The sequence below is a fragment of the Patagioenas fasciata genome, chromosome 11 (genome assembly GCF_037038585.1).
Source record: "Patagioenas fasciata isolate bPatFas1 chromosome 11, bPatFas1.hap1, whole genome shotgun sequence".
Classification (NCBI taxonomy): Eukaryota; Metazoa; Chordata; class Aves; order Columbiformes; family Columbidae; genus Patagioenas; species Patagioenas fasciata.
Window position 1 is genome coordinate 21598766 of NC_092530.1, and position 26642 is coordinate 21625407.

The window sequence follows — 26642 nt, forward strand, 5'->3', positions numbered from 1 at the left end:
TGTAGCAATGATGCTCTGAGAAGTGTCTGGAGACTTTAGACTTTTTGTTTGCTTTCTGTAAATGATGTTTTATTCCAATACTGCTCTTCTGTAGGAGGAAACAAAACATGCTCAAATCTTCCTCTGATAGTAAGCTCTTGCTTGAGAAATATGCATAGTACATGTCAAATATCACAAAAAGAATTTCAAGATTTATGTCTCCATTAAAACTGTAAGAGCACTGATATGCAGCATTTAGGATTACTCTAGTATTTGCTGTTTTCTTAACTCGGGGGGTGGGGCGGGTGAGTAGTGTTAAAAACAGCGACATTTATTTTAGTATGATGAAGCATACAGTGTGCTGAGCAATGCTTTGCACACAGAAGCAGCATTCACAACTGTGTCTGCTGTCTAATGAGCTTAATGATGTACAACTGGATGTTTTGATGTACTGAAATGATTATACAGCTTTGTCGGTCCAGCTGATGCATCTGAAATTCTGTTCTGCTTCAGCTCATATGGAGACTCTCCCTGAATTTGCAACTAACTACATCTGCTAATGAAGTAGCAAGTAGCTAAATTACATGAGGCATCCCACGGTGTTTAGCTGATCACCATTTCCAAGAAACACAATTTTTGAAAAATTGATGCAGGGAAGAGCAGGATGGCTGGTAACTGAAATGACTTGGAATTCTTTGCATGCGTATATTTTTCCACTGCAGGATGACAGTTTAACAAAGGAGAGGCTGAATACTTATGTTGTGAGTGCCAGCATTGAAAATGCATCAGTTCAGAACCTTAAGGAGCCTGTGACTATTACTCTTCACCACCGAGACCAAAATATGGTATGATGTGTTCATTTCATCAGAGACATGTTGAAATAGAGCCTGTTTCACGTAGCCTTACAACAAACTGGCAACAGGACAAATAAGCTTAAAACATTTGCTGCCTGACCTCTCCATGCTATATCAACCAAAACTAACACAAATAGATTGCAAACCCAGGGTAGAATAAAATTATTCAGTAAGCTGAATTTAATTTGAGTTAAAGTTAATGAGAGCTGGAAAATGCTGCTTTCATGGCAAATTACTCTTTCCATTAAGTTCTAGCAAATAATATATCCCCAGAGATTTCATCTGGGTACCCCCTCTCTTCTGTTATTTTTACTCCACCAGGCCAGCTGGCACCTCTCAGATTTTTTCCCTCAACCTTTAAAACATATCCTAATTAAATATTTAATGATATATCACCCTAACCCACATCTTTGGCTCTCTGCCTAATTATACTTGACAGTGTACAGATCACACATCTTAACAGCTTATCTGGTAGGGTGGCTTCCTGTAAACTCTGTGCTTTATTGAACTTTACTAATAATAAAATAAAACGAATCTGTGCCTTGGGAAAGTTTGCTGCAGCATTATGAGTAATAAACTAGAATGTCCCCAAGAGAAAACATTGCATTGAATACTCATTTAAATCTGTTCAGCTGTTTGCAATATGCAGGCAAGCTTTGCTGTCTCTTAGGTGTCTCACCTGCTTGGTTTCAGAGACAGAGAGGAAACACTGAAATTCTAAACCAAAGGTTTTCATGTGTTGAGAATTTTTTGTTGTTGTTATTGTATAAAATCTCAGGTTGTTATTTTAGGTCTTAGCCATAACATTTGAATTTCACAAGTAATTCAGTATGACATCTCAGCATATGAAGCCAATGAGATTAGACACATGAACTGGTCTAAGCTGGACAACTTGTCAGATTTTCTGCTGTCCTGAAAAGACTACAAGATACAGAAAGACTGGAAAAACTGGGAAAATCACTGACTCACAGGACTTCCTCTGGCAAAGGGGAAGGCGAAAGCTGTAACCCTCTTGGTGCCACGGATGAGACGGCTGATATCTCAGCTGGTTCCCAATGACCAAGTGTCCACCTGCCTCTGAACTGGTGGCATCTCCAGTGACCTATCGCCCTCATGCAGCACCACCCTGCGAATAATCAGAGAGATCAGTGGGTTTTCTGGTCAAGCAGTACAGAGGAAATCAAATCAAACTGCCTTAGTTCTAAACCCTGATTACAGCAAGATGTACCATTTGCAAGTGCAGGTGGTGTACAGACGTACTGAATAAATGTCACAGCCTCCTTTTTCTCTGCTTTCAGGGTAATGCAGCAGTGCACTGTGTCTTTTGGGACTTTCAGAAGAATGGTAAGTGCTATTTACAGAGCTGCCACACTTGCTCTGTCACCAGCCTCACAGACCCTTTGGCTCCTTGGCATTGCAGCTTGAAACCTGGAGGCTGTCCTGTTGAGTCTGTTGCTGGTTTCTATTGACATCAATACCCCAGTAATCAGTATTACTGCTTGGGAATATGTGGCCAACATCGTACAATGATGCATGTACATGAATAAGTCTAAGAAAAAAGCAGAAATGCAATGAAATATTGATGACTTCTCACATTTACTTCAGGGGAGTCAGTAGTGGCTTTGCTGTGGTCAAGTCTTGAATACGGCTCAGATAGTCAACGGACAGAGAAAGATAACTGCGTGTTGGGTTAACTCAGAACAAGTAGGAGAGGTTTCCTCTGCAATTATTGCTGTTAGAACATATATATTTTTTTGAACTCAGAAACTTGGCTTCTAAATACGTCATACATGCCACATGAATACGGCCATAAGTTTAATCTTACCCGGCAAGATCTGGCTCTTTTAGTGCTATGCTCTGCCTAAACAAATCCTTTGCCCTGTAAATATTTCTTGCCTTCTGTATTTCCACACCCTGCAGCATGATCTGGTGCAGTGCACTTTTCCGTACCTTCTTCCTTTCTCTGCGTGTGGGCATGTAAATTACTTCAGAAATTTCTTCATTCCACCAAAGGCTTTCATCCAAGTTTTGAGGTTCTCAGGCAACTATATGTGTTCCTGTGTGAAATCTCACTTGTGTGCTGCTAAATGACCCTGCAATCTGTACTAACTTGAGCTCATATTCACACATTCTGTGCGTTGCAGAGCTATAAATGACTGAGCATGACTAACTCTGCTTAAAAATCCCTTTTTCTCTATTACACAGATGGACTGGGTGGTTGGAATACATCGGGGTGTGAAATAGAATATACAGATATGAATTACACAATCTGTTTTTGTAACCATCTTACCCATTTTGGAGTCCTACTGGTAAGTACTGTGTGAATCATCTCCAAAAAAGTCCTGTGGCACTAAACAAAGACATCGCTAGTTTTGGGGAGAGATGGGAGATATACAAGCTGTTAGATATCTGCAATTTTGCCAAAATCAGTAATAGCAAACAAAACAGTTATAATAATTTTTATGGTATAAAGTCCTCTAAATGTCACTTGCTTCAAGGCAAATTAATTTTACAGATGTAGTTCCTACTTTTTGCAATGTAACTTAATCAACGTTAATGTGTTATTTGCTGCGCTGGAAATACTGTGTTAAATTTATTACCTGCCGGGGGCTGCTAATGACATCGCATCTTTCTGAAAGTTTTATCTACGCTTCATCAGAAAGTGAAGTTTAATATAAATATGGGGAGAAATGTCATTAACTATAGTCTCTGTAATACAAAGAAAACTGCCTCTAAAAGTTGAACATCAAAAACGGGATGACTTCCTGAGAATAGGCTGCAATGAATGCAGAGTGTTAGGCAAGATCAAAGCGAACTAAGTAGCTTAAAGTTGTCTAATCCCAGCAGGGCACAACTGCTCGGTGGGGTAAGGCCACCCCTTTGCCTTGGGGTGCTCGCCCAGGTTTGCCCAGAGAGCAGTGCCCTGGTCCCAGAGAGGCACAAAGCCCTCCCTGGTAGTAAGTACAGGACTGCTACAGGAAGGAATTCAGATGCTACAGATTACAGACAACTTGCTCAAGTTTCCATTCAAGCAGAGAGAATTCGGTCTGATTTTAAGACCACACCTCTTCTGCACTGCCACTTCAGCGATCAGCGCAGTTACAAGTATTTAGCAGCACCACCGACTGTGCATCAGAGATGTGGGTTGCTAGTCTGAAGTTTCGTCAAATAGAAACAAAACTGTGGCAGGGAACGACAAATTCCTCTCAATATTGCACCTGACAGCAGCTGTGGGGAAGCAGGGCCCAGGCTCCCAGCTGATTTTTGCAGAAGGAGGCTGCTCTGGACATGGAGGATCCTCCCACGTCCAAGACATTTAGCAGGTTTGTGCAGTTCCCAAGTGTGGCAGCTGCCATTGAAACAAAGCAGAGTTTCTCCTACAAAGTGAGCTCCCACTGGAATAATTTTGGCAAGATCCTGGAATCCTTCTGGCATTTGTGGTTTCTGAAGTACAGCTTTTCTGCCTTCACAGCCTATTACTGGATACTTCGAATACTGCATATTTTTACTAGTTTGGATATTCTGTAGGACTATTAATGGAAACTCTCCAAAAGTAGCAGTAAGCGAAACAGAAATCAATTTCTTTATCAGTGTGAAGATGTGGAAAGCAATTTTCTTTATCTGTCATGGCAAACAACTGTGATTCTTTATCTTGTCACATAGGACTTGTCCCGGACAGAGGTAGATGCCCCACATGATCGTGTATTAACTCTGATAAGCTATGCAGGATGTGGTGCTTCTTCCCTTTTTTTGGGTATAACACTGGTGATATATCTAACCATTGAGTAAGTCTGATGCTTTATTTTACGTAACTTTTACTATTTTGGCAATAATGAATTTGCAGCAACTATCAGAATGTTTGGTAATATTTGATGCTGTGATGCAAGGGAGGGAATACTGAGAGCTGATAGTATAAATATTGCTTTATTTTCACCTGTGAGAGGGATTCAAATATTCATGCTTTAATATAAGCACTAGTCTGAACTGTTTGGCAACTTCTGTGTTCCTGAATTGGTCATTTCATAAATTTACCTATGGGCATGGGTAAGATATCATGTCAAGAATCTGGAATATTCCCTGCATATAGACTGCACATTGGATGACACCAACAGTATAATATGGAAACTTTTCTCTTCTCTTGCTCTTTCTTGTGTTCCGTCTTTTTGGATAGGTCTCATTTTCTATTGTCTGTGCCAGTAGTTCCTGGTATGATAGGACCCTAGACTTAGGTAGTGGGATGCTTTCATAATCCAATAATATTGCAATAACAATAATATCTGATATCAGTAGTAAAAATAGGATGTCAAGTCTGTCTCACCTCCACCAAGTGTGAAAAACACAGCAGGTCTCCCTTAATATAAAAGCTCTGCTTTTCCAGACTGGGAGATTTGCTTCAAAAACACACTAGTGATGTGCTATAAAACATTAACGTAGACATAACTTATACTACAATAAGCCAGTTTATGATATGATGAATACACATTTGTGCTACTTTGCCTTAGCGAATGGACCCAGCACAACTCAGGCACTCATAACCTCATGGGCTTTCCCCTTCTTTTTAGAAAGCTGCGGAGAGACAACCCTTCGAAAATCCTGCTCAATCTTTGTGCCGCATTGCTGATGCTGAACATGGTCTTTCTCACCAACTCCTGGCTGTCCTCGTTCAACCAGCCGGGTCTCTGCATCACCGTGGCTGCGCTCCTTCACTATTTCCTTCTTGCAGCTTTCACCTGGATGTGCCTGGAGTCTGTTCACTTTTACTTGGCTCTTGTCAAAGTTTTCAATGTTTATGTCCCCAAGTACATCCTAAAATGCTGTATGGCTGGCTGGGGTAAGTAAGCAGATTTCTCCTCCACTTTTGTGCTCGTTAACATCTCTAAGATAGGGGCATATTTGCAAAAGTAAGTTAGGACCCAAAATGCTGGTTCAGCTGCTGGAAAAGGTTTTTATCAGAGACACTCGCTGATCCAGAGCAGAATTTGGTCTGTATTTTTTGATTCACCACTAGATGCTGTTTTAAATGGCTTTTTAGGCTTTTGAATAGTGTGCAGTGTATGATCATCTCTATCCTTAATGTCACATATAATTGTTCTCGGGGGCAGCCACCCATGATGGTGTTGTTGGTGGCAGCCATTCTCAACAGAAGAGCCAAAACTGAAAGAAATATGGGAAATGGGAAAGGAGTGGAAGGGAAAACTGATAACACACTGGGAAATGTCTTTATCAGATCTTAACACACAATGCTGTGGTCTGCTTATCTTTTGACACTCTGCTTTTTGCAATAATCAGTTGGTTTTATTTTGCCAGATTGGATCCCTTCTGGAGATGTTTGAATACTCACAAACGTTTTGAAAACACAGATATTTCTAAGCCTACTCATTTGTAATTTATATAAATAGGGAGATTAAATCTGCTGTGCCACAGGCTTTAGGGGGAGAGTTTGGTCCTAAAGTGTACATGTCTGCTGTAATTACTCATCTGAGATTATCTGACATCATTCCATAGTCTCCATTTTTATTTTTACTCTAAATATTTATTTTTCTCTTGCCTTCCTTATTAGGAATACCAGCTATTATAATTACTATTGTGCTCATTATAAATAAAGACTTCTACGGCAATGGTTCACAATCTGAGAGCAATCCATTCAGCAATTTGTAAGTACAATACTTCAAGCTTTTTGATGGTCACCAGAGCATCTTAAAGATAGAAGAAATAACCAAAAGGCAACAACTTCTCTCTTGCTTTTGTCTTTTCTTCCTCACCTTAACCCTCTCCTTTTAGTGGTTCTGGTTCATTGGATCATTTTGCTTGTATGGCTGCTACATGGAGTAACTCTGGCACCAGTGGACTGGGCTTGAGGACAGGGAGGGCTTCTGCCAGTCAATCCCATTTTTTTCTTTCTGAAAAAATCTCTTTCTTCACGTGACATTAATTCAGCCTGATGGGACATTTGTATATGCTCTTGCATGTTCTAGATTTTTGGTAAAACCGAAAGGCAGAACAATTGCTCTACTATTTTGCCCATTTGCTTCTGTTTTTTTAATGTCAATTCACATCACTGTCTCTTCATAATTTCAAATTCTTTTACTGAATCATCTCAACCTCCTCTCTTCTCCGGTGGGAAAACACTGAATTCTTTTGTTCCTTTTTAAAGGGCTTTTATAGCAAAGAACGCTTCATTTTTTCTGGCCTGATTTCTGTTTAGCACAATCTGATCACTCATTGGTGAAGATTACCTGGAATATTTGAATTCTATCCCCTCAGAAGGCAACACACACCCATGACTCCTCAGAGGGGAAGTTGTTACCTACCTTTAGCAAAAAGGCAGGAAAACTCACTAATTTATGTCTGAGGAAAAGATAACCAGTGCTCATCTATGTGCTATACTATTATTTAGACTCCTGATTAAGTTGTATTTAACCCTGTTTTCCTAAGGCAATGTGTCTTTGTCTGTATGTATTATTAAGCTGTGCAACAATCATCAGAGTTATCTGAATTTGTCATAAATAAAGAAGTCTCAAGGTTATTTGATTTCTATAACATCCATAAAAAGGCAAGTGGGGAGATTCTATGAATGTCCTCACTGGGGGAAAGTAACAGGCATTAGGGAATACCCCTTACTGGCTATCAGAGACACTTATTTTGGAAACCACGCTTCATTAGTTTCACTGCTCACAAAACTCCTTATTGAACACAAACCTCCCTCTCTTGCAGCTGCTGGATTCAGGAGAACATAGTGTTTTACATCTCCATTGTGGCCTACGTCCTCTTAATATTTTTGATGAACACAGCCATGTTCATCACTGTTCTCTTTCAAATCCACTCTGTGAAGTCAAGGACACAAAAGAGATCCAGATTCTGGAAACAAGGTTTTCTTCAAGACCTCAAAAGTGCTTTCAGCTTGATGTTTCTTTTGGGCTTAACTTGGGGCTTTGTCTTTTTTGCCTGGGGAGCAGTAAGGATATTGTTCTTGTATCTCTTCAGCATTTTTAACACCTTGCAAGGTAATTTCTGATTGGAGTACTGTTATAAATACAGCAGCTTAGGTCTGTGGAATAGAAATACATTTGTAATGTCATGTAATTCAAGCATGGGGGAAGAGGATTGCTCATGTAGCTTTGTGTTACACTCTTCAGCTATTTTAATAGGAAAACTGCATCGCAGTGGGATGATGGTGTGCAGATACAATAGCATTGCTATGATAGATACGCTGTTAAAAACACAAATTCATGCCTTTGAAACATGGGTCCAAATAAATGCATCTTTTCAGGAGCTGGCACAGTCCTTTCCATTTGGGCATAAAAATGGTTTATAGAATCTCCAGTGACTTGCAGATTATTCTTATGCCAAATCTGCAGAAAGCTCTTCCCATCGCCCTCTCACATGCACAAAGGACCCGGTGCAGTTCTAGGCCAACACGATGCTGGCCCAGGGACCACCTCTCTGGCCATACATAACACCCTGGTCACTGAGTGCCATACAAAAAGTTTAGAAAAAGGACGGCAGGTTGGAGAATCCACCTGAAAACCGGTGAATTTTTTTCCTTACATCTTTAGGGTTCTTCGTCTTTGTGTTTCACTGCCTAGCGAAGGAAGAAGTAGCAAAGCAGTGCCGAGTGCACTTTTGCTGGGGAAGATTTCGTCTAAGTAATTATTCTGGTAAGCATTGAGGGGTTTTGTTTAGCTTGACTTGTAAGTCCTTGCCTGCTACTGCTGTCACATTTGTTCTACATTAAGAAATAGGTCACCCTTCAATAGTTTCCTATTATTTCTGCATTGCATTGGATGATTATTCTTTAATAGGTCTTTATCCTCTTCCACTAACTGCTTACATGATATAATGATGGGGTGACAGCATGCCGTAAAAAACGTAGATTTTCAAAACAGATTTCAGCTTGGTCTCTAATTATATACATGCCATTCAGTGTTCCCTTATATGAGCTATGTTTTTGGTGGCATTGCAGTCTTCATAAAGCAAAGATTCAGAATTTTATGCAGGATATTGGACATATAGTAGCTATTTTTATGCACAGGAGCTCCATTTGCTCAGCCTGGGAAGGAGAAGGAAGATGTAATTGCTGTCTTGGGATATCTATGGGCTGGTTATAGAGGAAAGACAGACTTTTCTCAGAGGTGCACACCAGGAAGCCAAGAGGCAATGGACACAATTTGCAGCTATGGAAATTCCCATTACTTATAAGGAAAAGCGTGTTTGGTTTTGTATTTTATTTTTCACAATGAGGGCATTTAAATGGGTGCCAGTGGCCCAGAGATGTGGTGTTGGAGAGTCAAAATACCGCTGGACGGGTGCCTGACAAACCTGATCCAAGTCTGGTTGGAGTGAAAACCCCCAACAGTCTCTTCCAACCTAAATTATTCTAATATTCTGCTGTCTCCCAGCTCAGCAAAAAATATCATGGGCTGTGGCTCATTCTGGGCTACCCCACTGATGTTGACTTTTCGCAGAAATGTGGAAGAATTTAATAACTTCACTACCTCTGTGTGTCTTTCAAATTAGTTGACATTACGAATGTTTATAACAAAGGAGGAACTAAATCGGTTGGTTTGTTTGTTTCAGGAAACCAGACTAAAAATCCCATATTAATGCATGTGTTGTGCACACAACAGTCCTGGGCATTGTGTGCTGCTGAGGAATATGTAGCTTTCCATTTGCAGAGGGGGAATTTGTCAAAAACACTCTAAGTAGCACAGAGAGTGTGCTCCCTTTAGCAGGAGCCAGCTCCATGCTGCCTGGTACAATAAGGGTCCTCTTCTTTGTGTACCGGCTGTCTTTTTCGGCATCACCTTATCCAAATGAGTATGACTGGATTTGGTGCCTAAAGGGGAAACAGAAAACTGAATTGCTGGTATCCAGCCCCACCCGCACAAGTTTGACAGAGCCAGTGTAAAAAAATAACAGTAGGAATTGTGCCTTGTGCTGCAGAGCGTCAAGGCAGGTCCAAGGATGGCACAAGAAGCAAGAACAGACATTTCCCCACCATGATCTCTAACAGATTGAGATATGACACCCATACAGAGTTTTATTCATGTGTCTTCCACACTCTTGTTTCAGACTGGAGTGGGTCAGGTGCAACTGCTGAATCTACGCCAAGGCATTCAAACCACAAATCACTGTCCCAGGCTTTGTGGAGTCTAAATTCTAATGGAACAAGTTCAACTTCCAGTGGTTCAGATTTCCTTCCCAGGACTTCTCTGGATATAAATTTTAGGATTGGTAAGAAAAAGAGTGTGTGCTGCACAGACTAGAACGCAATAGGTTCCATATAGCGACTGTCAAATCCCCACCAATGGAAATAAATAGGAAACATTTCACCGCTTTGTGCCAGACTTAGTTTGGGGATAACAGCTACATTACAGGTGGTTTTTGCCATACTAAGGAAAGTATGAGTGCCTGTAAGATCCTGGTATGGCTCTTCTCCAAATGGAAGACAACTCTCTGCCCTGGGCCAGCTGTCTGCCATTCCAAGGCACCTCCTTCCAGTTAGGGAGCACTATGGTCTGTGTCATCCATTCCCCAAAGAGCAAAGAAAGCTGAACAAGACTGGCTGTGAGCCTGATTAATCAAGAAGAATCCCAGCAGGAGGTTTTGCCCTCCAAGATGGAGAAATTCTTGCAGACCCGTATTCTGGAAAAGGAATGTCTTTACAGAATTCTGACCTAAGAACCAAACATTCCAGGTTGGTTTTGGAAACATGCTGATTTCTGTGATTTCCCCAAAGGCATTAAATCAGTGAGTTCTGTATAGACAGGTTTCTTTCTAAATATATTAAAACAACCTCTTATAATGGAAAATTTTCCCTAATTCTTTTCCATAGCTGAAGTTCATTACAACCCCAGTGCTGTACCTTCAGAAGATGGTGAGACCAAACATCCTTGTTCACAAAGAACACAGCTCATGGAGACAGGACTGCACTATCCGCAGAAAGCAAGATTTTTTCATTGATACTGAATTTGTTTTCTTCTGATTATCTAATGATGGTTCTCTTTTGTGGCATGGAAAAATAAACATTAATCTAAATAATTACTTCTAATGTACAATTATCACTCTGAACACAACTATAGAGCTAAAACATCCCAGGATTCAACTTTCTGGGCTTCAGTGCAGTTGCAGTGATGACCACGTAAGGATTTGGTCCCCCTGTATTCCAAGATTAACGCTCACGTTAAAGAGAGACTGGAAACATTCTCTTCCTCATCATTAGTCCTTCTCAGAGTTTGTCATCTTTTTTTTCTCTTTACACCCTCCTGCCATCCATCTGCTCCCTTCTTCATCTGATACTTCTGCTCAGAACCTAATACCCATAATACTCAGTTTCAAGTCACAGTTTTGAGCCTGTAGACTGACTGACTGACTGTATCAGGTATGGATTTCTAAGTTTCTCAATCAGTATCTTTCCTTACTTTTCCCGAGACGGACTTTAATCAACTTCTAGATTAAGAAATTGGACTCAGTTTTCCAAGATGTTCCTTTCAGTTGTATGTTTTAGTTTCAGATGTGCTGGCACTGCTGACTTGGATTTAGATCTCTTAAGAGATGTAGATGCATGTTTAAGTGTTTGAAAATATTGCCCAGTACCTTCAAATGGAATGGGAAACCAAGGAAAACTTAAATTCCCACCTCTAATGGGTAACCATGTATGCGATATAGGTTTCAGTTTACCTCTCTGAAAAAAGCCAAAACCAAACCAAAACTCAAACAAAAAAAAGCACCCAACAAATAAAGCAAAACAGAACAATAGCAGATAAAATCCTGCCATGTTTGGAAGTAGAGAATAAGAACTTTGCCCTTTAATAATACTTTGCTGTGAACTGAGCAGAAGGTAAACTCCATGTCATAACATCACAAGAGGGACTTCACTTTCCTGTCCTACTAATGAGGGGCTTTCTTTCAGCAAATGTGTTTGAATCAGTAACTTGCTTGCTCAATCAAATCCTAATTTCAGTTTTGAATGCCTTTCTCTGTATCATTCAAGTAAAGATATTTTGATGATTGCTAATATAATAAAATACCAATGTGTACTGATGACAGAGAAGTAAAAAAATATAATGGAGTGCTCTCTTAGAGATGGTGTGTACGATAGCAAATACAAAAGGTTCTTTCATTCTGTGAATAACTCCCACACAGCAATTAGTGGAAAAAATGAATATTTCCATGTACAGTAGCTACAGCCAGCCTACTTGAAATTTGACAGATCACCTTCAGTTCCATGGCTTTCTGGGAGAGAAGTTAGCATGAAAAAGATGCAAACGGGTTCTATCTCTTACCCGCTTGTTTCTAACTTGAAATTACTTTCAATGAGAAAGAAATTTAATATAAAAACCAGTTCAGTATGTTGGACACTTGAACTACCATCCTCTGCTTGTATTCTTTATTTTCATTCTGCAATCTGCTGCTGAATCCAAGGGGGTCTTCAGCATAACCAGAGCCTCAGTCCTCCCCTGAGTCCCTTTGACACCAGTTTGTCTCTGCTGTGATATTGGTTAAGTCTGGGTGGACGGACAGTCTGACCCTGTGTCCTTCTCCACCACCCTGCTTTTACCTTCACTCTTCTCCTTTGCACAGTAATTCTTTCTGCATACACTTTATATTAATAGGACAGAAGGTAATTGGCTTGAATTTAGACTAGACATTAGGTAACAATTTCTAATTGTAATGAATAAGTGGTCAAGAGAGCATGTGGAATTGCCATCATGGCAGGTCTTCAAAAACACGCATAGTGATAAGGCAAATATCTGCCAGAATTGGTGTAAGTAAAGTTGATTTTGCCTCAGAGCAAAGGATGGACTGGAAGATCTGTTGAAAGTCCTCCCAATTCTATTTTCTAATACTCTAATTTAAAATTAAAAGGCAGCAAAAGAGGATCAGTGTGAGAGCAACATGAGACTGGCCTCGTCTCCTGCATCCTGTGATTATTTTGTTATATTCCTGATAAAAGACACAATGTACCCTGTTTTTCTAAAGTTTTTGCTAAACATCCGCATAACATTATTAAATAACTAGGGGCACAAAAATCCGGATAAAAACTGGAAAAGCAATGAGAAAAGTTCTGAAATACTTAAGACTTGCCAGGCTGCCAGAAAATGCCTGGAAATGCCATTTTTTGGGCAGATTCATCTGCGTGGTTCCTGCTTTGGAGGTGTAACAGCGGGAAGAAGAGCAATCTGCATGGCGTGGAGCAATGTCAAGTCTCCATTCTTGCTATTGATTTCTTTCATTTTCTATTCAAAACGCAGAATCTGGAAGTAAATTTTTAAAAACCTGTCAACTTGCTGATGTAAAATGCAAAGCCCTATTTGTTCTGGGGAGGCGGTGAGCTCACTTCCACTCTCTATCATATGCCTAATGGCTTCTCCAGCTAAACAGTGTATCATTTATGTTTCAAGCATGGCATTGTTTAGGTTGTCAGCTGGAATGAAGATGTGTAATTTTCTTTGGGCTGAAATAATGTCTTCCACGTCGGCACCATCACACTTGTTCTTCTCCAACATATCCACGCTGACGTTCTGTCACAGAACTGCGTGTTGATGGTTTTCACGGGGAGAGGACACGCACAAAGACAAATCTAATAAAAAATTGCTAAGCACTTGTGATTCACATTCTAATAATTTTGAACGATGGGAACAGCTTCTGCATCTCTGGCTCGAATGTGTCCTGACAGGCAGCTGTGCTTAAATGGTACAAACGCATCCTCCTCCCTGCAGTGTTGATTGTATCAGTTGCCTTTGCTCGCTGCCTGAGAAAGCAGTGATCTAAAAGCTCCTTTGATTTCTAAGCCATTCTCATTTACTCCTAGATTGCTTATTTTTAGCAATACATACACCAGGAAATGCGTGCTCTATTTTAATCCAATGAAAAGGTTTCTGGAAGTGTATTTGTCTATGAAGGCAATTATTTCATGTCAGATCTCAGTGGGTTGTTAACAATAGGTTAGACGATGCAAAATAAATAAAAAATGATAGTAAAATCACTGCAGCAGCTGTGGTGACTCAGGCAAAACGTCTTGCTATTCAGACCGGCACAAAACTGCACCACCCTTCCCACCAACTAAGGCAGTGGCTGCAGATCCAAGGCCTCAGCAGATCACCCAAGGGTCCCTGGAGACTCTTTATGTCCCCACATGGACAAGCGGCTAAAGCTGCCTTCTAGCTCTATGTATATACAGCGCTTTGATAACCATGCGATATAGATAAATATTACATAGGGTGGCAGTTAAAGGTCAGTACAGCTTACGTTTTTTTCTGGCAGTTTATGAATCTACAGTAGCGGTTAGCAATACAGGTTAGCAATACTTACACCCCAGATGTATAATTCTTCCTAAATGTAGCAGGCAGTTGTTATTGAGACAACGACAGAAATGTCATTATGGGAAATTACTTTAGATTAAAAAATCAAAATACTGGGTAGATAATTATCTATTGCGTAAGATGAGTGCTAAGTCAATGCACAATACTCTGTGCTTTTAGGTATCAGAAAGTATTTAGCATGTAATGGCACTGTAATGGTTCTAAATTAAATGTATCATTTAGAGTTTCAAGGATGCCCCAAGAATTATGCTTGCTATATTATTTCATTGCCTGATTGCTCCTGTAAAGGAAGAAATTCAAGGATACATCTCAGTGGGGTTTTTTCCTCTGTTTTCTGAAAAATGACATCAGTATATCAGTGGAGGACCAAAAAGTCTTCCTTCATCTTTGTGTCAAAAGAAGATGACTTAAAAGGGAGGCTACTGAGATTTGCTGGAAGGGAAATATTTAAATTGAACTGGCAGGCTGCTGGACTTGAAATCAGTTTTCTCCCTCCAGGGACAAGTAAAAGGAATGTGCCCGTGGTGACCTAACAACCAAGTCCTGCTCTGTGGCGAACAGTCTGGGCACATGGACAGCAATCAGGCAAATCGTAATCTGAGAAAAGCCTTTTATAAGGGAGGATTCCACAACAGAGCCTACCAAAACTCAGGACTAGGACAGACAAGCTGTTCGGCATCTCTCTGCTGTTAACACCCGAAGAACACGAACGTCAGTTTGCTCAGCAGAGAGGCAGAAAGATACATCAGCCAGCAATAAACAGATGGCAAAATTGCTAGGAGAGGCAATTAAAGCAAGGGTCGAAAATGAGTTTGAGGCATAAAAGAAGAATTAAGACAACTAAATAGTTCCATGCAGAATTGATACAAATAATGACCCAAGAAAGTGAGTTACAATAATCCTAAAAAAAGCCTATGCTGGCTAATATCGCTGTAGCTCACTGTGTATCAGTTTTGTGCTCCTAGCACTCTAGCTACAACGGATTTTGCCATATTTGTATAAATATCAACTCTGTATGACCAATGTATACTGAAATAATAAAAATGTGCTACACAAAATAATAATAACTTTGGTAAATCAGTTTCTTTAACAGGAGTTAAGATTTTGGCTGGTTTCTCCACATTTTGGCTTGGTGCAGAGAAAATGGTTCTTAAAGAGATTTTTCTGAGTGGGTGACACTATGCAGCACATGGAAATGACTGAAGTCAGCAGTCACACTGCATTAAAACAGAAAATTTGCATTAAATATACCGTTAAATGATATACTCCTGAATATTTTACTTGGGGGCATTTTGCAGCATGGAGTTCAATAAGAACATCCATTTTTGGCGAATGTTTTGTGTGTTTTCTTGTATTTTAGACAATAGCCAGAATTACCCAAATTGCTTTTCTCTTTACCATAAGACAGAGCTCTAAAATGATGCCTGAGAGTTGTTTACTGTTTGGAATAATGAAGCCATTGTCTTCCTTTTCAGCTGGATTTGCACAACTGAAAGCTATCAGAATCTATGTAAAAACGTGATATGTTTTTTCCTGCCTGATTTCTACCCATGACACCAATGAAGGGCACACAAAACTGATGAACAGAAACACTGAAATTCTACCATCATAAACAAATCTGATGTTTACTACCTGTCCTCCCGTCTTCTTGAATTTCTTTGTGTCTAGAAAATGTTATTGTGTGTGCTTTTTCAAAATAATATTTTTCATCTCCTAACAATCAACCAAGACAGTACCTTGTGCTCTATAAAGAGAGAACCTGGCCAACTAGCTAAAACCTGCAGTAATGTGAGGACTGTAGGAAGAATTGTGAGAAATGAAGGAGCTTCCTTCTGCCAGATTCCTCCAAGGAGGGAGAACACTGGGAAAAATACAATCTCTTGGTAGAAAGAGAAAACCAAGTAGAATTTAATGTTGCTGTGAGATGGGTTAGACATATATACTGTGGTCTATTAGAGAGAAAGTAGGAAAAATGTGTCTGTGTTTCCAGGTAATGCAAGCTTCTAGAGTGTGAAGCATCAGACTGAGCACTCAGGTTCACAGAGATGAATTCAGGTCCAGTTTGGAATAAACAGCATGTGAAGTACCAGGAGTAAACAGAATTTTAAGCCCTTGATGTTTTCTGCAGTTGCTTTTATCTGTGGCACATGTTGGTGTCCTCAAGAGGTTTAACTATGGGTTGAGAAGTCCATCACCTTTCCCTTCATACCTGAGTCACTCCCTAAAACAACTGTTGGGAGCATCTCATCACTCAGAGGTCTCCAGTCCTCTGGATGATTTCTTACACTGAGGGTATCACTTCAGGTCCTCTATCCTGCTGTAAAAAATGATCAAGTGACAGAATAAACCGAGCCTCAGATTTCATGCCATCAGCCCTAATCTCTGGATGGATCTGAAAGCCCTGGGACTGAGAGACGTTGAGATCTCTGCTGCTAGGTGAACTTTGGTGCATCAACCATCCTCAAGTGCAGCTTAAGACAATCAACAAGTTTCTTTCAGCTGAATTCCCATTTCAGCTAAACACTTGATGTTTCATTCAGATGCCACCATTGAGCATTCAACACTTGGTCCACAGAAATTAGTCCCAATGTTTGGTGAAACCCTACTTCTCCCATACAGGAAATCCGAACATTTTATGTAACTATCTGACATTAAGCTGTCATAATCTGCTACACTTGCCAAACTCTATATTAAATATAATGCACAGTACTAGGCCCGTGTGGGTGGACAGCATAATCGGGCATCCTCAAAGGCACCTAAATCTGTGCGCAACCTACATACTTTGCCTGAGTTAAAGGACATATTATGGTTGATCGTGACAAGAACTCCTCTTCTAAAAGCACTTCCAAATAACGTAACTGGATTTTTTAACCCATGCGTTCATTTTGTATCAATGACTCCTCTTTCCACCTGGCCACAGCACTGGTCTTCCATCTGATCTACCATCTGGTCTATCACCATCTGATACCTATGGCATGGTTGTGCTTGCAAGGATTAGGACTGGGAGAGGGAAAATTTGACCTTTTATGCATAGTACTTCGAGGAATCTTCATTTGAGTAATGAAACAAACTTGATTTTTTGTGTCTCTGTGTGCGTGTGCACAGCTACAGATAAAGGGACTCGGCTATAAGATTGCTTTTGTGACTTGAGCAAGGAACCTTCTCCACTCCAACATCGCAGCTGAAGAATGTGAAGGAAAAAATACTCCAGCTACTGGTCTTCATTTTGAAGGCATAAAGCTCAGTTCTTTGACATCCCTTCCACTTCCCTTATTTAGAAATGAAACCTTGGGTTTCTTCATTTCTGGAAATTCAACCCAATAGGCCACATTCCTCATACCTTAATCTTTATTGAAGTTAGTTAGGAGTTCATCACAGAGCAGTTTCGGATTTGACTGGTGACTGATGTAAAGATAAGAAAACCCATAGTTCTAACAAGTTGGACTGAGATTGCATCATGAAAAGTTATTTTTCTCCCAGAATATTTGAATCATCAGTTGTACCATCCAGAGCAAATGAATACACGGATTGTTGAAAGACAACAGCCTTCCATGCAGCAACTATCTATAAACCTCTTCAAACTTCAGCGTAAGTTGTGGTTTAGATGGCAATGAGACTGTTTCAAGGGACAAACATAAGACTTAATCTAAGTATTAGCAGGATTATGGCCATAAATTTCTATCCTATATTGGCTTTTGGAAGGTCACTGCATTTCTGGGATGGAAATGCTAATCAGAGCACAGACAAGCACAGGCTGTCTCTATGGCTTTTTCAACAAATACTGTCTATATTCTGAGATATTTTATCTGCCATTAAAGTATACTGTAGAGTTTTAAGTTAAATTAGTATATTCTACGTGTCCCTGTGCTATTGAGAAAATTATTCCAGGTTTTCATTTCATTTCCTTTTTAGAATATTTTGAAAAATATTAACAAAAATTTGCTAGGCAACATGCAAGCCCTAACACTACAGCAATTACAATGCAATATTTACTTGCCAGATACCTTCAAGGAAAACAAAACAAAGCACATCATTTCAGCTAATATCTTTAAAGAAACTCCTCTTTTTTTCCTCCTCCCTCTCTGCTCCACCAGCTGAAAAGCCAATAAAAAAATTCTCCACCTCCTACACAGTTCAGAACAAGATCTGTGTGCATTTCTCTTAGGCATGTTTTGAGACTCAGAAGGGGATGAAAGTAGTTAATGTGCAACAGGAATCTTAATTTCAGGCACAAATCTGTACCTTTCAATTGACCTTGCTGATATGCTGCAAGCTGAATATTAGACCATTTTTTACCACTTTAAGTCCAGCTTGGGGAGAAGAAACCGTTAAAGAAATGTCTCAGGTATACTTGCATTCAGCTAATCAGACTTTGTGTGCATCTACAAATGGTACAGAACTGAAATTAATCACTGATAATGAAACCACAAATGAAAAATGGACCGAAGACTCCTTTCCAGGATTAGAAATACTGTGCACAATTTATGTTACATATGCTGTGATCATTTCAGTGGGTCTCCTTGGAAATGCTATACTCATCAAAGTCTTTTTCAAGATTAAATCAATGCAGACGGTTCCAAACATCTTCATCACCAGCTTGGCATTTGGAGACCTACTGCTTTTATTAACTTGTGTGCCTGTAGATGCAACACGTTATATTGTGGATACGTGGCTCTTCGGAAGAATTGGGTGCAAGCTGCTGTCTTTCATCCAGTTAACCTCAGTTGGAGTATCAGTGTTTACCCTGACTGTTCTCAGTGCTGACAGGTGGGTCTGATGCGATTGATTTGCCAGGAGATGCTGCAGGTATGAAGTTAGCAATGAATAAAAGAGCAGAAATGATCATTTTGTACAATATGAAACGGCACATTGTAAGAGTTTTTAAAAAAAATAAAAGGCAACAACAACAAAAAAGACTCTCCCGTTTAAATTTAAAATGTGTGTTAGGAAAGTTGGAGCAGTTCTTTTTAATGGAGTGAAGTGAGAAAGACTCTTTAAGTCTTTTGACCTTTTATTAGCTTGAAGTACAGTACAGTTTTTTGTTGTGTGTTTGGTTTTGGTTGTTTTTTTTCTTCAATTGCACGGAAAAGGGAAATAGCTTAAGGCACGGAAATGACAGTATATTGGTGCTATCTAGTGGTGCACTAAAGTAGCCAAGGAAGATGAAAAATAAAGCTGTGAAAATGACTGAGTGAAAATCCTTTGTCCTGTGCTGTCAGTGAGGGTCTAAAATCCTAGAACGTAAAATATTGACATGTGGGCTGAAAGCCAAAAGAAAACACAGAACAGAGAGCAGGGCAAATGAATAATTCTCACGATTTGATGGTTACTGCAATACTATAGTAATTTGCAGCTTGATAAGTGCTTAGTGTAAGATGATGCAATCTGAATATTTTCTCTTTTAGTTCTTGTATCTTTTCTAGAGATATTTTAGCCCAGAGGTCCTGAAATGAAACTCAGGTTGCAGTGACAGCGATGGGAGTGCTGCTCCCATCTGACTGCTCTCAGGAGTTGCTGAACAGTTTTCCATGCACTTCTTTTCTGAATGAAAAAAACTACGATGAGATTTCAGTTCAATCAGCATGAGCATGTCGAGGAGCAGAAAACCCCAAAATGAATTTTAGTATTAAGAGAGAAAAAGATTTTCATCTTATATGCCAGCAATTGTGGATTTTAATAGCAGGCAGTTGATGTGTCCAGAATTTAAACAATGCTACTGTTACTGTACTCTAAACCAAAAAAAAAAATCAGCCAACACAGGAATGGGTCAGATCAAGGGTCCATGGAGGCCAATACCAGCCTCCAGCAGCTTAAGGACAGTAAAAGACGAATAGGAAGAATAAAAACCACTGTCCAACACTACACTTATACCCTAACCCTTCATATGACCTCACGAGCAGGCGTGGTTTATGTCTGCTTAATAACCTCAGTGGATTCATCTTCCAGATTCTTGTTCAGCCTCTTCTTGAACTTGTTTAGCAATGACTTTCACTGCCTGTTGCATAAACAACTCCTTTTACTTCCTTTGCACGTGGCTTCTTTTGATGGCTCTGCCTCTTGTGCCAGAGTAGCCAGTGATCCTCATCCAGGGTATTCACATTATATTCCACTCTTAGTATGGTGGGGTTTTGGTTTGGTTTGGGTTTTTTTGTTTAGCTGGTTTGGTTGTTTTTGTTTTGTTTTGGGGTTTTTTGTTTGTTTTTGTTTGTTTGTTTTTTGAGTTAAGGTGTGCAGAGCAGCACATGGTGTTCAAGATTTGCATGAATCAGGGAGGCAGATAACTGCACAATAGTCTCTTTTGCTCTCTATTGTTTTCCTAATAATTCCTAATATTTTTTTTCCTTTTTTTTGTAGTTTTCTTCGGGTTTGGTGTGTTTTTTTACTACTGCTGAATATTAAGCTGATGTTTTCACTGAATTATCTATCATAGCCACAAGGTCTTGGTCCTGTATGATGCCAATTCAGAATTCATTATGATGAATTAAGATGACCTCTAAAGGTCCTTTCCAACCCCAACTATTCCATGATTCTACGATTCAGTCACTTGTTTCTGTTAACATATCTAATTCTTCATGGTAGGTGTTAACATAAATACTCCACACTACATTTTCACAGGGTAACTGTATGGTAAACTTACTGAGAAAGCTCATGTGCAGTGCCAGACTATCATCTTCCAGTATGCCTGAAGTCGATAAAAATGGTAATTTCTTGATAAACAGCAGTCCAGCTTGCAGTTTTCTATTTAAATTTGCCTAGAGGACAAAAAGACCAGATTCTCAGGCTGTGAAAAATGGTACAACTAAGCTGTCTTATCCTCTGGATCCCTTTCCACTGCTTTTCCTTTCATGCCAGTCTTGTGCCCTCATGGAAGGGTCTCTTCTTTCTGCATCATGGAGAGTCCCTGATACTTTGGGAACAGGTTATATTTCTTCCTGTGCTTCACCCACCCACTGTCGTGCCAGTTGGTCCTTTTTCCATGTCCCATTTCTACACAGATGGTCACACATCTATAGAGTTCCCCAGATTTTTCTGATGTGTCTGACTCAGTCCACACGCTGCAGAATCACAGCCATGAATCAACAGCAGGGTTAGCTCCTGTTTTATAAATATGAATGAACAGTGGAGCATTATTTTGAGTCAGATCACTGCGCTCAGCTGGGATCTTAAGAACACGGAAGAAAGGAGAGGTGTACATGCTCGATTCCACGTATTTATAAAGTAGTGAACTTGTTTCATGCCTTTACCAGTTTTGCGTATCAGTTCCTTCAATTACTCTTCTAGGCAGCACCATAAAAATAGGAAAGATGATTGCCCTTACTGATCCTAATCCGAACAGTAGAAGTCGTCTTTACTTAGGAAAGCTTTAATGACGAGTCCTGTCAGCCATTTCATTAAAATACATGCTTAAAATTAGTTGTTACATTTTCATGTTAATTACAAAGACCTATTTTCATTTCCAAGACAATCCTACCACCCTTAGTCTAGTGAGAACGGAGATGGCTACATCCTCAAGACGTTTGCATTGCCAGTGCTTGCATTATTTCTGTATTCATTCTGACAATGATTTTGGCTGGTTTTAGGTACAGAGCCATTGTGAAGCCCTTGGAACTGCAGACTTCAGATGCGCTCCTGAAGACCTGCTGTAAAGCTGGCTGTGTTTGGATCATCTCCATGATATTTGCTATCCCAGAGGCTGTTTTTTCAGATTTGTATTCTTTCAGCAATCCTGAGAAAAATGTAACTTTTGAGGCATGTGCCCCCTATCCTGTCTCTGAGAAGATCCTGCAGGAAGCTCACTCCCTGGTTTGCTTCTTAGTGTTCTATATTGTACCCTTAGCTGTCATTTCTGTCTACTATTTTCTTATCGCCAGAACTTTATATAAAAGTACATCCAACATGCCAGCAGAAGAACACGGTCATGCCCGTAAGCAGGTAAGCTCTGATCAAGGACTAAAGTGTCCAATTTTCCAAAATCTATCATGCTGATTAAGTCTGAACTCGAGTGTAAAACATTTATCTGGATAACAAGCTCCATAAACTCATCCCATATTAGCAATCCAAATTCAGCTACGCACTTAAGCACAAGCTCATGACTCATTAACTTAATTGTGAGTGTACACACTTTCCCAAAGAGTGTTGGGGTTTGTTTTGCTTTATTATGACCTTATCAAACTCAGGAGTTACAACACTGAATTGTAAACACTGAGACCTCATCCATGTGAGCTCACACATTGTACTTTCGTACTTTTAAATCCTAGTCTAGATGAGATTGCCACGTGACTTACAATGGAAAGGGAATGTGCTCTGCACTGGAAATACTTGTTAAAATTATGAAATAGATTCATTTTTCTGTTGGTTTCTCTTTTTTTGTTCATTTTTCCATTTTGCTTTTTTGGTTACTAGTCCATCTAGACCGCTTTGAAATCAGGACCCACTAGATAAACATGTGTTACTAATTGCTATTAATACCAGATATGCATTATTTTGTTCTAGATTGAATCCCGCAAGAGAGTTGCAAAAACAGTGCTGGTGCTTGTTGCTTTGTTTGCCTTTTGCTGGCTGCCTAACCACATCCTCTACCTATACCGCTCTTTTACATACCATGCTTCCGTAGATGCTTCCACCTTTCATCTGATAGCTACTATTTTTTCCCGTGCCTTGGCCTTCAGCAATTCCTGCGTCAATCCTTTTGCTCTTTATTGGCTGAGTAAAAGTTTCCGGCAACATTTTAAAAAGCAAGTCTCGTGCTGCAAGGAAAAATTTCGTACAAAAGCTCCCAGTGCTGCCCACAGTAACACACCTACCAGAGCCCTGTCAGTCACGAGCAGCATGCATGGCTCCGAGATCAGCGTGACGCTGCTCACAGATTATAGTATCACGAAAGAAGAGGAAAGCGTTTAGTCCCTCTGGGATGAAGAAAGACAGAAATGGAGCCTTTGCAATCAAGTCACTACTGCTGGGATCCTGGAAGGAGGTGCCATGCCTCACCCTGGCTGTGAAAGTTTTCATCAGGAGTTCCTCATTTTTTTAAAATATACAATAAAGAAATCAAACTGTGTGGGAGAAGAAGCTGAAACAGGTGGACTTTCCAGCCTAAGCTCAAAGGGATTGTTCGTGTTCCCCAGCACAAACACGGATCCCTAGCTGGAATTCCTGGACCAGACAGGACAGGAGTCTGCAGAGTTGGTGTGAGAACTGGCTGTGAGGATGGTTTTGTTCTTGGTGACTAGTTATTTTACTTGTGACCGAGAGCTCCCTCTGTCAAGTACTTGCATCTACAGCAAGCAAGCAAAACCACGGATCTTCATCACAAGGTCAACCAGGCAGATTTTTGACTGATTTCTTTTCTGGTCCCAAATGTTAAAAATTGGAAAACACATCAGACAGCATACTAAAATGAAAGAGAGATAAGGGTTGTACAGTGCAGTAAAAAAAGCAAAAGCGTGATGGGCCAGATCCACGCTGGCCTTTGCTCTGTTAGTGACTGAAGCTCTGGGTAAGAACTGCCGGCTGTGTAAAGAGATGCCCAGCTCAGTTCCTATGGCAGTCAAGGGAACCAGCAAGTGATCATCTCTCTAAAAAAGCTATAATCATCTTTACCCATACTTGTAAAATTCTTTGCGATATATGGGTAAAACATCTCAACAGCACAGAGTTCTTCATTGTTATAGTGGTTTAACATCAAGAAATCAGGGTGGATATGTATTAGAGTTCTAGTTTGGATTCACAGCGCACTTCAGAAGCAAACTGTTCAAACATCCCCTCCTGACGCACTTCGCTCTGTCCCCCAATGGTCTCGAGTGCACAACCTGTATTCCTCTCAGATGAAAGTGTGTGTCCAGTCCACAGAACCAGACTAGAATGAGTTTGAAGTAAAGCCCCTGAAAGTGTACAATGTGGGGGGGTCAGACCAACCATTTACCTCTGCATATTCACTCCTGCTGGAGTGAACATGGTCATATCTCAGCGACCTGCACATTCTCAAGCATGCTGGAGAGCTGGATTTTTCTATTGTACTAAGTTTCTATTCTTCAAGTTATCCGTTTTGATATTAGGATATACTGTCTTTATCAGATAGGCCTTGTAATCCCAAATCCACTGATTTTCTGACTCTGCATGCAGAGGCAAGTCAGTGACAGCCTGTCACCACCAGCCTGTCCATCACTAAAAGCTGGTGATAGAAAACACAATAGATTTTCCATTGCTTAAACTAAGGGACTTTTATCTCAAAAAATAATTTCTGTGTTAAAAGTATAGAAGTAAGGTTGCAATATGTGAATTAAGCAAAATACTGCTGTTGGTCACTCTAGCTGCACAGAGCCCCTAACAACATACGGCTGGATATCCATCCATCCATCCATCCATCCATCCATCCATCCATCCATCCATCATTTGAGTTCATTATAAGATGACAAAATCTATTTGCGGTCTCTCTCTGTTGACTGCCCTAATAAGAATAATAAAATCAAACTATAAATCCCAAGGGCATTGGAATACAGCCTCCGTTGTCATCTTAAACCAGTTTAATGACAGTCCATTCTAATCCCATCAAGCCTGAGCTTGTTTTACTACACTCTGTGTTACGAGCTGCAAGGCTATAAGCATTTATTTCCAAATGGATTGTGTCTTTTATTGTACCAATTGTACACCAGGATAGGACCGTTGAAATAAATGGAAATATAACAGTGGAGAAATACAATTTATGGCAAAGCAGACTCCAGAGACATTATTTTACTCTCTTTGTCTTAATATAACACATTTCCTGGTACTGAGCTATGTACAAATATAACAAACATATTGCACTGATATTTTCTCCTTCTCTTTTTTCTTAATGGAGCTGCAGGGTGCGACTGAAGTAAGTAAATAAGCCTACACACTTAGAAGCCTAATTTTATTTTCCTGGATTGTAGTATAGGGAATTCTAAACAAAAGAAAAATCAACAAACATTACAGTCCTTTACATCATTCCTTATTCTTGCTTATTAAAGCCTCTGGAAAACAAATCTGCCACATTCCTGGACTTCATAATTTGTCTCTGTTGGAGACCAGATTTCCCACTACAAATCCTTGGCTACACCTCCTAGTAGCCCTTAAAACCCACAGTTTCCTAATTCACCATTTTCCCAGCTTTGCATGCAGTGACTTTTTGCTTCTGTAACTGCTTCTCTAACTGGATGGTCTATCTACTGCTAATATATCCTGTTACAAAAATGATGCTTTTGCTATATGCTGCACGTTTTGGTTAAAGACTGGCAATATTTCAAGCCATAATTCAACTACTCTGTGTACTTTATGCTTTTATAATTCTGTACTTTCAAATCTTCATGACATGTTGTATAGGAGTGATATATTGATCAACATTTATTTTTATCTAAACAATCTGATATTATTAATTCCATCACTTCCTCCAGTATAATTATTTATGAAATGTGTTCACATTACCATAACTGGATTCAGGAGAAAAGGGTTCTTTCCTTCGCAATCTTTTCTCAGTGTTCCAAGAAAGCATTTCTTTCACCCCTAGGTAAGGCAAGTGTAATTCTATAAGAGCATAAAGTTTATTTACAGGAATATGGAGTGTTACTTAGCAAAAAACAGTCATGAATTATTAGGTCTTTACTATTTATATCAAGAATGAAAGAATAGGTAGAAAAACGACACAAAATACTGAAAGGCAAGACTCCATCAAAGGTCTTGTTCATGTGGAGTCTTATTAAGTAAATACGATTTCTTCGATGTACCTTTTTATACTTTGTTTTGTGAATGAGATGAGCTCATTAACAGCTTTAATCCATAGAACTGGAGCAATTAATGTTCACGTCAGCAACAAGTTTAGTATCGGTATTTGTGCTGTCGCTATGAGATGCTGGTTTAGCTTAAAAAAAAAAAAATCCACAAAAATGAACAAAACCATGTCAAAGCATGGAGATAGTGCAACAGACTGCATCTCCAGCAAATGGCATGGAATATTAAAGTCAGTTATGGAATTATAGACATTTTAAAGTTTGCCCTCCTGTTTTCATAGCAAGTACTGTTTTACTTAGTTAAATATGGGCTGCCCACTGACACTCGTATTTCTGCTGAGAAAATTACCATTAAAGAATAAGCTAAAGTTACACACAGCTACAGTACTTACACATTTATATCAGTGTCACCCACAATTAAAAAACAAACAAACAAACAAACCATAAACCAGGCTCTAATTAGCATTTAGTTATGGGTTCTGCCACAGACTGTCTTGTGGAATTTCCTTTGTCAGCATAGGAAAGGGTATTGAATTTTTGGCACATCTGGATATGGTCCTGTCATTTTTTACACCATGAAGACTCCACTTTCACTAGGCTGTGAAACAGCTACAGGCTCCAGCCCCATGGAAAGCCCAGAGAGGAGTAACCTCTCTGTACTTAGTCACTACTTACTGCCTCCTTGATTCAATGTAACAAAGCATCTTGACCTAATTAAGCATTACCTAGTAAATTGCTGG

General features: G+C 39.7%; 2 protein-coding genes and 1 long non-coding RNA gene across 3 annotated transcripts; all 3 read left to right on the forward strand.

Annotated features, from left to right (window-relative positions):
* The first annotated feature begins 609 nt into the window (after positions 1–609).
* ADGRG4 (adhesion G protein-coupled receptor G4) lies at positions 610–6766 on the forward strand. Its single transcript, XM_071813564.1, has 6 exons — positions 610–824; positions 2132–2177; positions 3039–3142; positions 4497–4618; positions 5396–5664; positions 6394–6766. Exons 1-6 carry the CDS (start codon positions 627–629, stop codon positions 6489–6491), a joined length of 837 nt encoding a protein of 278 aa, XP_071669665.1. The 5' UTR covers positions 610–626; the 3' UTR covers positions 6492–6766.
* Positions 6767–8193: 1427 nt separating this feature from the next.
* On the forward strand, positions 8194–13107 carry LOC139828853 (uncharacterized). Its single transcript, XR_011740901.1, has 3 exons — positions 8194–8491; positions 9906–10067; positions 10669–13107. It is a non-coding gene; the product is annotated as an uncharacterized lncRNA (long non-coding RNA).
* Positions 13108–18168: 5061 nt separating this feature from the next.
* Positions 18169–24964, forward strand: BRS3 (bombesin receptor subtype 3). The gene is made up of 3 exons (XM_065846557.2): positions 18169–18925; positions 21739–22090; positions 22652–24964. Exons 1-3 carry the CDS (start codon positions 18495–18497, stop codon positions 23057–23059), a joined length of 1191 nt encoding a protein of 396 aa, XP_065702629.1. The 5' UTR covers positions 18169–18494; the 3' UTR covers positions 23060–24964.
* The last annotated feature ends 1678 nt before the right edge of the window (positions 24965–26642 follow it).

Excerpts from the sequence above, each read along its gene's own strand:
- ADGRG4 (XM_071813564.1), top strand. The coding sequence starts at position 627 with ATGCAGGGAAGAGCAGGATGGCTGGTAACTGAAATGACTTGGAATTCT. Across the intron at positions 2,178-3,038 it reads TTGGGACTTTCAGAAGAATG|ATGGACTGGGTGGTTGGAAT; the intron begins GTAAGTGCTATT and ends TCTATTACACAG. Across the intron at positions 3,143-4,496 it reads CCCATTTTGGAGTCCTACTG|GACTTGTCCCGGACAGAGGT; the intron begins GTAAGTACTGTG and ends CTTGTCACATAG.
- BRS3 (XM_065846557.2), top strand. The coding sequence starts at position 18,495 with ATGTCTCAGGTATACTTGCATTCAGCTAATCAGACTTTGTGTGCATCT. Across the intron at positions 18,926-21,738 it reads ACTGTTCTCAGTGCTGACAG|GTACAGAGCCATTGTGAAGC; the intron begins GTGGGTCTGATG and ends GGCTGGTTTTAG. Across the intron at positions 22,091-22,651 it reads ACGGTCATGCCCGTAAGCAG|ATTGAATCCCGCAAGAGAGT; the intron begins GTAAGCTCTGAT and ends ATTTTGTTCTAG.